General features: G+C 39.6%; 1 protein-coding gene across 1 annotated transcript; it reads left to right on the plus strand.

The window, feature by feature from the left end:
- The first annotated feature begins 7,181 nt into the window (after window positions 1-7,181).
- On the plus strand, window positions 7,182-9,744 carry LOC115740101 (probable glycosyltransferase At5g20260). Its single transcript, XM_030673474.2, has 4 exons — window positions 7,182-7,594; window positions 7,714-7,874; window positions 8,535-8,889; window positions 8,987-9,744. The coding sequence occupies exons 1-4, from the start codon at window positions 7,352-7,354 to the stop codon at window positions 9,647-9,649; spliced, it is 1,422 nt and encodes a 473-aa protein (XP_030529334.2). The 5' UTR covers window positions 7,182-7,351; the 3' UTR covers window positions 9,650-9,744.
- Window positions 9,745-10,128: the final 384 nt, after the last annotated feature.

Here is a 10,128-nt window from a genome sequence, read left to right on the forward strand (position 1 = left end):
GACACTAACTGAGACATTTAAACCATGGCGAGCCTTGAACGCGGTGATTCGAAACAGGAAACAGGGGTAATTACCATAAGACAGAATCAATAGCCCCCCCGCCTCGGAAGATCTTGCATCTACCAAAGTCAAATGTTTCTTGGTTTGTACAACTGTCAAAACAGGAAACTTGGAACTGAAGTGACAGTGGGGATATGCGGGTACTCGAAATTCTGGTCCATAAATATTTGTTTCCTAATTTTATTTTCTTTTCTTGTAACTCAAGTGGGTTTTGTTTTTGGGACATTTAGTGATCAAGTTTCTCATTATATCCTTCGCCACAAAAAAATAGCACGAACTATCAATTCTAAATATCATTTGATGCAAAGTCAAATAATATTTAATCAAGTTAATATCGCGAAAAGTTACGAATCGGTAAACTCGTGCCACATTTATTTCAAACGATTTTTTTGGTCGCAAAAAATGCTTACATGTTATAATCGCGCCACATAGTATTTGGTGTCTCAAAAAATCTCAAATTACTACACCCACGTCACATATTTACCCCTACTTATTTTTCGTGTTACAAAAAGTCCCAAATAGTTTGAGGTAAATCCGGCATGACTGCTTTGAGATTTTTGGGGGCACGAAAACAAATTTGGGGGTAAATGTGACACGGGAGTGCCAAATTGGGATTTTCTGCGACACTAAAATTAGTTTGTGGTAAATGTGGCATAGATGTAACAATTTAGTATTTTCAATGGTATTAACCTTATTTGATCTACAACAACAATCATTGCTACAAGCGGGAACTGTATTGTAATATTGTTACCTTGGCTTGACGGAGGTGTCAAATTCCAATTTAGTTGCTACAGTTAATCAGTTCCGTTAAGATTCTTAATTTGGAGGATTTGAAGCGATAAATATAGTTGTTGCACCTTAATGGCTAGACTATGTTATTATCATGATAATAAGAATTAATAAACACCAAAATCCCAAACAAGTACATTTATATCCCATTTATCTCAAATTAATTTTTTGGTAAATCTGTGCCACTTATATCTAGATTAGTGCATCTGTGCTACATTTATCCCAAACTAATTTTTATGTTACCAAAGATTTCAAAATTGGTACGCCTGCTCACATTTACTCTTAAAAAAAATCAATATTTACCAAAATTTGAGCTTAATGTGGCATACACATATCAATTTGAGGTAAATGTGACGCGAGTATACCGGTTTTGGATTTTCTGTGACATGAAAATTAATTTGGGATAAATGTTGCACGAGTACTCCAGTTTGACTATGATAGAAAAATTAGCCAGCAAATATAACACAAGCGTATCAATTTGGGATTTTTTTTATTTTATGGTATTAGCCCTTGTTATTTTTATTATTATGTCCAGAGCCGATTTGGATTGGATCCGTTTCAATAAGGGATTTTTGTGATACAAAAATTAGTGAGGCTCAACTATAATATTATTGCAGCTGCTGGGATTGATCTATCTGGGGATATGCTCCATGGGGAGATTCCATCTCCGGGCTGGAAGGCTTGGAGTACTTGAACATGTCTTACAATATTCTGACCGGTCGGCTTCCAGATTTAGAGGCCTTGGATTTGTCGCATGATTCTCTATCAGGTCAAACGTCGGATAATGTCTCGAGACTCGAAGATACTAACCGTGTTGGACTTGTTGTACAACTGCTTCTCTCGATATATATCTACGAAACAGGGATACTGGAGATTTCCAGGAGCATTTGCTGGAAATCGGCCCTTCGACCATCTCTTCCTGAAATGTCTTACCAGGCTCGACTGGCACACTATCCTGGCCACAGACTCCAGCTGAAGACTGCACACTATCCTCGCCATATCAGGCGAGGTTGACCCTTGGCCAGCCATGGTGGCCTCGGCCGGCGTCGCCCGGGCAGACAACGAGGCCTTCCTAGCCTGGGCGTGGGTTGGTGTCGCCAGACCCATGTGACCTTCACCAGATCCATGTGATCTCCACTGTCGCCATCGCCGAGCCATGCGATCTTCGCGAATGGTGAAAGACAGAGTTGGAGGGATGCAGCGACGACTCAAGTAGAAGAAGGGATGGTGTTTGATGACGGCTGGAGGCGAGATGGTGAGGCCTCGTCGTGGGCTTGACCTGGCAAGGACGACTTTTGTCAGGTGAGGACGGCCCGCCGGGCCTTGTCGTCGCCTAGGCGACGCCCGGCAAGGGAAGCCCTTGCTGGAGCTCGCCCGTGACGGGGCGATGTTTTGTGGTCGGCCAAATAGAAGAGGGAAAGAAAAAGAAAGGAAAAAAGAATTTTTTTAAAAAAAAAAACTTCAAAATTTTATTATAAAATTAGTTGAAAATTTCGGCGTTGGGACTAGTCGGACGTCAGCGATTTTCGGCCAAAACTAACCGAATAGACTAAATTGGCACAAATGTAAAATGTTTAGGACTAAATTGACACCAATAAAAGGTGTTTAATTGAATTGGCACAAATGTAATAGATTTAAGAATTTTTTTTTTTAACAATTTTCCTAGCTTTGTCCTGTGGGGGAATGAGTAGAAGCGTAAACAAACTGCATAAAGCTCAAGAGAATCTACGGCAGCAACTTGAATTCTAATGCCAGCTCATTAGGGAAGTTAGTTATCAGGAATGAAATTCTCAAGTTGTTTTAATCTATAGTGGAAGTTGATTTAAACGAAATTTAGAAACAACCTCTAAGTTCCACGTAAATAAGATGAAAATGTCTTAAAATAATAACACAAGTGATCCTTGAATTTTTAATTTGATTAATATGATCCCCGAACTTTTGAAACATGTTCAAATTTGTCCTTCTATTATTTCAAGTTGAGAACCGACTTTGAACATTTTCTTATAGTTCGGGGATTAAATTGAACATGTTCCAAAAGTTCATGGATCACATTGAACAAATTGAAAGTTCTATGACAATATTACATATTGGGTTAAAGTTCATGGATCATATTGATCAAATTAAAAGTACAGAGATCACATTGCATATTGGACTAAATTTTTAGAATGACTTTCAATGCTATTTCGACGTTCCAAGAGTAGGTCTCACATCGATTTTTATTTGATGCAACCTCTTTGGGCGGCAAAAGGACACTAGCAAGATCGCAATTTTCATATGACACAGATTTTGGTGATATAATTTTTTAATTGACCACTTAAGCACAATAACTTTTCAAAGAGGTTCTCTTAAATAAAGATGTTGGACATGGGAAAAGTATCCAAAAAGTCCTAAACTTTTTATATTTGTGCCAATTCAGTTCTAAATCTTTTAATTTGACATAATTTAGTTCTAAACCTTTTGCATTTGTGTCAATTGAGTCTATCCAACTAATTTTAACTGGCAATCACTAAAATGAATGCCGGTCATCCTACACAGCCCTTGCCGGCGCTAAAGTGGAGCCGAGGGTGCCGGCGCTAAAGTGAGGGTCGCAACGCCCTCGCCCGGGGTCGGTAAGAGCTACGACGCCCTCACCTGGCCTAGATCCGGGCAAAGGCTCCCAACCCTAGTGTTGGGTCGGCCAGTGACCCTTGGTTGTTATCTATCCAAAAACAAAAAAGGTAAAAATAAAATCGAATAAATTACAAAAATTTAAAATAATATTAAACAACATTTTAAAAAAATATCCACTTCAATGTCAACTGTACCACATAGGATGACCGGCATCATGTCGGTGATTTCGGGCCAAAATTGGCCGGATGGACTCAATTGGTACAAATGCAAAATGTTTTGAATTAAATTGATACAATCGAAAGATTTAAGATTGAATTGGTACCAATGCAAAATGTTTAGGATTTTTTGTACACTTTTCCTATTGGATATGTTTTTACTAAAATAAATTCACGTAGAACTCGTTGGAGTTACTCAAGTGAAATAGTTTTGACACCTAAGTCATCAAACAAAAAATTACGTCATTAGAGTAAACGCCGCATGAAAGTTATAACAATGATTCTGATTTTGATTCTCCTCCCAGGAACAATTTTGGAGGAAAACAAGAACAAAAAAAAGTTGGTTATGGAAAAAAAAATTAATTTTGAGAATCACAAAACAGAATGAAGTCCCACACACTCACTTTTTCCTTTCAGTTCTCTCATCACTTTTCCCTTAAGCTAAAACGGAACGAGGTCCCATTTTCAAAGAAAAATATGTAAGATAATAAAAAATAAAAAAATTGAAAAAATTGAAAAATGCTAAAAAAAATCAGAAAATTTTCAGAAAATCCCTCTAAAAATAGAAGAAACTTAACTTAGGCTAGTTTGACGTCATTTTCATAAATTTGGGCCTAGATTTCATAGATTTTGTTCTATTTTAGGAAAATAATAAACACCTTAAAAATTAAAATTGAACTACATTTTTCTAAGCCTTAGGGTTTCATTAAGATTTTATGATGCGATTTATCAATGCCATGATTCCTTAATTGCGCAGTTTATTTCATTAGTTGTGATTTGCCTAGGTTTTAGTACTTTAGACTTAGTCTAGTTTTAGAAAATTTGAAAAAAAGACAAAAACAACCTGCATGAACATTGAGAATTGGCTTACCTTATCGATTTACAAATGAATTAAAAATTTGCATGAAATATATATAGAAAACACTTAACTTCGGTGTCGAAAGGGTTTCGATAGAAACACTGCCGTAACCAAGTCATTTGACCCTAGATTTCTTTGGTTGTGTAGAATCAAACTGTTTCCCCCAACCTGTTTGATAAAGCTTCGGTCTACCTTCCTCAAAGATCGGTGGTGACTTCATTTGCATGTACACATATACATACCACCAGTCACACTAAGATCGAATTTGATATTCCCTCATTACGATTTGGTATAAGCACGGGAGGGCCCAAGCTAATTTGAATCAATATGAATTAATCTTTAATTAATTCAAAATGTATGATGAAATTTTTGCAAAGGAATTACGTAATTATTTGACTTAAATGACAATAATTGGAAAGAGAAATTATTTTCAAGAACAAAAATTTTGTGTAGTTACCAAACACGTTTCTGTTTCAAGAATAGGAATTTTGTGCAATTACCAAACACTTTCCGATTCTCTAAAACTCATCCGGGAATAGAATCAGAAAAATCAGTTCTAATCAGAATCACTTTTGGATTAGAATCATTGACATGCAGGCCCTATGAAGTCAAAACTTAATAAGTTAACATGATTCATAAAAATCAAAGAGGTAATAATAATATAAACATACAACAATTAAGATAAGTAGTGGCTCAATCACGCCCAACTCGGGTTTACTAAGATAGAGTCTCCTTTGTCATTATGCTAAATGCGGGTCACCACTTAGTGGGATGAACGATCCGACTATGCTTTGAAAACATCTAAAAGCCTCTCGAATTTGGCGTGACATGATCATAATGAGGATCATGTTGAATGGTTCCACAATGGTCTTCGGGTTAAACTTATTTAATTTATAAAACAATACATTGCGTATGTTACGAGATTAGTCAAAAAAATCTCAAAATTCTCTATTTGACAATGAAGTTAATAACCTTTACTTGAGGTAATTAGTGGGATGAATGGTCTGACTATGCTTTGAAAACATCTAAAAGCCTCTCGAATTTGGCGTGACATGATCGTAATGAGGATCATGTTGAATGGTTCCACAATGGTCTTCGAGTTAAACTTATTTAATTTCTAAAATGATACATTGCGTATGTCACGAGATTAGTAAAAAAATCTCAAAATTCCTCTATTTGGCGATGAAGTTAATAACCTTTGCTCGATGTAATTAGTGGGATGAACAATCTGACTATGCTTTGAAAATATCTAAAAGCCTCTCGAATTTGGCGTGACATGATCATAGTGAGGATCATGTTGAATGGTTCCACAATGGTCTTCGGGTTAAACTTATTTAATTTCTAAAACAATACATTGTGTATGTCATGAGATTAGTCAAAAAATCTCAAAATTTGTCTATTTGGCGATGAAGTTAATAACCTTTGCTCGAGGTAGTTAGTGGGATGAACGATTTGACTATGCTTTGAAAACATTGAAAAGCCTCTTGAATTTGGTTTGAAATGATCGTAATAAGGTTCATGTTGAATGGTTCCACAATGGTATTCAGGTTAAACTTATTTAATTTCTAAAACAATACAGTGCGTATGTCATGATATTAGTAAAAAAATCTCAAAATTCTCTATTTTGCGATGAAGTTAATAACCTTTGCTCGAGGTAATTAGTGGGATGAACGATCCGACTATGCTTTGAAAATATCTAAAAGCCTCTCGAATTTGGCGTGACATGATCGTAACGAGGATCATGTTGAATGGTTCCACAATGGTCTTTAGGTTAAACTTATTTAATTTCTAAAACAATACATTGTGTGTGTCACGAGATTAGTAAAAAAATCTTAAAATTCTCTATTTGGCGATGAAGTTAATAACCTTTGCTCGATGTAATTAGTGGGATGAACGCTATGACTATGCTTTGAAAACATCTAAAGCCTCTCGATTTTGCGTGTGACATGATCGTAACAAGGATAATGTGGAATGGTTCCACAATGGTCTTCGGGGTTATACTTATTTAATTTCTAAAAAAATACATTGCGTATGTCATGATATTAGTAAAAAAATCTCAAAATTCTCTATTTGGCGATGAAGTTAATAACCTTTGCTTGAGGTAATTAGTGGGAGAACAATCTGACTATGCTTTGAAAACATCGAAAGGCCTCTTGAATTTGGCGAGACGTGATCGTAATGAGGATCATGTTGAATGGTTCCACACTGGTCTTCGGGTTAAACTTATTTAATTTCTAAAACAATACATTACGTGTGTCACGAGATTAGTAAAAAATCTTAAAATTCTCTATTTGGCGATGAAGTTAATAACCTTTGGTCGAGGTAATTAGTGGGATGAACGATGTGACAATGCTTTGAAAACATCTAAAGGCCTCTCGAATTTGGCGAAACAAGATCATAAAAAGGACCACATTGAATTGTTCCACCATGACGTTTGCATAAAACTATATTAGTTTCTAAAATAACATATTATGTATGTCCTGAGATTAGTCGGAAACCTCAAACTTTCTCTATTTAGCGATAAAGTTAGTAAACATCCAATACTTTCTCAACAAAAACGTTTACAAAGAAACATCATCCAGCTCCACTATCTTAAAATAAACTTCCACATTGGTAAGAAATCCTTTACTTCTTTAATTGCTCTTGCAAGAGCAGCACCTCCATACGAGGAAAGTCAGAAGTGGGCGTGATCTTGTTTGCCCAGTTTGGCGCCTCACCTTAAACTCACCCTCCATACACCTTCCCCTAAAAACATCATGCACGAAACGATGAGAAGGGAAGAAACCTGTGGACGGAGAGAGGGTAAGAGGGGCTTCCCATGACGAGGTCCTGCGACGTCGGGCGCCGGGTGATCTTCCCAGCTCTTCTTCTGCTTCTTCTCCTTGTGTTCTCTCTCTACCTGTCTCCTGTGGATCGATCTGTTTCGACATTCTTTAGCACCATCCAAAACAGCGGCCGCAATGCCACTCGAGTCTTACCTTCGATCTCTTTGGACACCCTTAAGTCTTCCCTCCATGTTGCTCCCCATCAGACCAATCCTACTTCAGTCCAAATTAACACGGTGAAGCATTGCTGTCTTCGTTGTCTCGCTTGATCTTCATGTCTCGATATGTAGTGTGCGTGCGCGAGTATAAATGGTGCATTCTCATTTTTAGGGTTTTTTATTTTATGTGAATCTAGGTGCAGAAGGAGATAAGCGGTTTGCAGAGAATAGAGAAGGATTTAGCTAGAGCCCGAGCAGCGATTCGCAACGCGGTTCGTGCCCAGAACTATACGTCGGACAAAGTGGAGACGTTCGTCCCCAAGGGATCCATCTACCGGAATGCTTACGCGTTTCATCAGTTGAGTTTGAGCCTGTTCTCGTCCTATTTACATGTGCTATTGCCTGTTTCAGACAACCATAATCTTCATTCAAGCATAATTAGATGCATGATAGGCATATGTTTCAGTCATCTTCTCCGTATTGAATCTTTAACTGGACCTGATCTCCTGCTTTTCTTTCACGAGACATATAACATGCTGGGTGAAAGAGTGTGGACTGTGGTTGATTATTTTTAGGCTGGAGTACGGACAGTAATACTTGATTGCAATGTCCACCCTCGGGTTTACTTGCGTTGACCGATGGGAACACCCATCTCACGAAGTCAGGCATGAAGAGTCTGAGGTTTTCCTCAAGGACAAGTATAATTAATGTCGAGAATTCAGATTGCTGAAACACTTGTAGATTACATCAACACGGAAAAATCACCAATAGTTCATTAATTATGCCAGCTAATTCCGCTTGCTCGAGCCATTGTTATTTGGCTTCGTAACGAGGATTTTAAGTAAGAACTTTGCATTTTCAAACCTGACACGAAAGTGGCCGGTTTGATGATCTTATATGACATAGTAATATGAAAACTATGGCTGCTTCACAAAATTGCAATCCCTCGTCGCTACACAAGACTTGTATATGATCATAACGCAGTCCGATGGATGATGATGATGATGATGATGATCAGGAGTCATATCGAGATGGCGAAGAGATTCAAGATATGGAGCTACAGGGAAGGAGAGCTGCCCTTGGTGCATGTAGCGCCAACGCACAACATCTACGCCATCGAGGGTCAGTTCATCGACGAGCTGGAGAGCGGCCTCAGCCCCTTCTTGGCCCGCCGCCCCGACCAGGCCCACGCCTTCTTCTTGCCAATGAGCATCACCAACATCGTAACCTACCTCTACATGCCCATCACCACCTACGACAGCGACCAACTCATTCGCACCTTCACGGATTATGTCGATGTGGTGGCGCACAAGTACCCTTTTTGGAACAGAAGCCGCGGCGCCGACCATTTCATGGTCTCTTGCCATGATTGGGTACGTTTGTATATGTGTGTGTCTTGATCAACTTGTTCAAATTCTTCTCAATCTACTTCTTGAACTCTTCAGTCACTAGTGAAAATGGGCATTTCAGGCACCAGGGGTCACGCGAGCAGATCCAAACAAGTTCAAGAACTTCATAAGAGTGCTTTGCAATGCAAACACATCTGAGGGATTCAACCCCACAAGAGATGCCTCACTTCCTGAGTTCAACTTGCATCCTTACAAGCTCACCATACCCCATCTCGGGCTGCCGCCGAGCAAGCGCCACATCTTTGCCTTCTTCGCCGGTGGATCACATGGGGACATCAGGAAGATCCTGCTTCGCCATTGGAAGGACAAGGACGGTGAAGTCCAAGTCCACGAGTACCTCCCGAAGGGGGAAAACTACATGCAATACATGGGCCAGAGCAAGTTCTGCCTTTGCCCGAGCGGCTTCGAGGTGGCGAGTCCCAGGCTGGTCGAGTCGATCCACTCGGGGTGTGTCCCCGTGATCATTTCGGACCACTACCCGCTGCCGTTCAGCGACGTCCTCGACTGGAGCAAGTTCTCGATAACAGTACCCGTCGAGAAGATTGCGGAGATGAAGGATATACTGAAGCGGGTCTCGGACCGCAAGTACTTGAAGTTGCAAAGGAGAGTGACCCAAGTGCGGCGGCATTTCGAGCTGAATCGGCCGGCGAAACCGTTCGACGTGCTTCACATGGTGCTGCACTCAGTTTGGCTTAGGAGGCTCAACGTTGGCTTGGCGAAGTAGTTCAGCACCAAGCACATCGTCAGTGCCCTCTTCCCTGTGAAATGTCCTAGGGGGCGATTGTTTGAGTACGATAAGACGTTAAATTGTAAATTTATCAGAAACTGTTGACACTCAAAATAAATCAAGAGAGACTCGTGACAAGCACGTGAGGAAGCGATAATCAGCTACGGGAAGAAACACTGAAGCAAGGAACGTTTCAATCAGAAAGGTGCCACGTGTCGGGATAAATTCTGGCGCCACTTCCTTCTAAAACAAGAAAAGTGCGCGGAGGGAGGCCACGATCAAAGCGGTTGGCGGTAATCCCCACGAGGTAAAAGAAAAGGCGCGAAGACCGGGAAACCGTCATTCCACGTGGCTTATGGAAAAAAGCAAAGCGTGGGGCCAAAGGAAGAAACCGCTCAGCGGTTACTAAAAAGCTTGCCTATAAATACATCGCAATAGCAAAGATACGGGGAGACAACAAATCCAAAACACCCGCA

This window comes from Rhodamnia argentea, chromosome 1 (assembly GCF_020921035.1).
Source record: "Rhodamnia argentea isolate NSW1041297 chromosome 1, ASM2092103v1, whole genome shotgun sequence".
Lineage (NCBI taxonomy): Eukaryota > Viridiplantae > Streptophyta > Magnoliopsida > Myrtales > Myrtaceae > Rhodamnia > Rhodamnia argentea.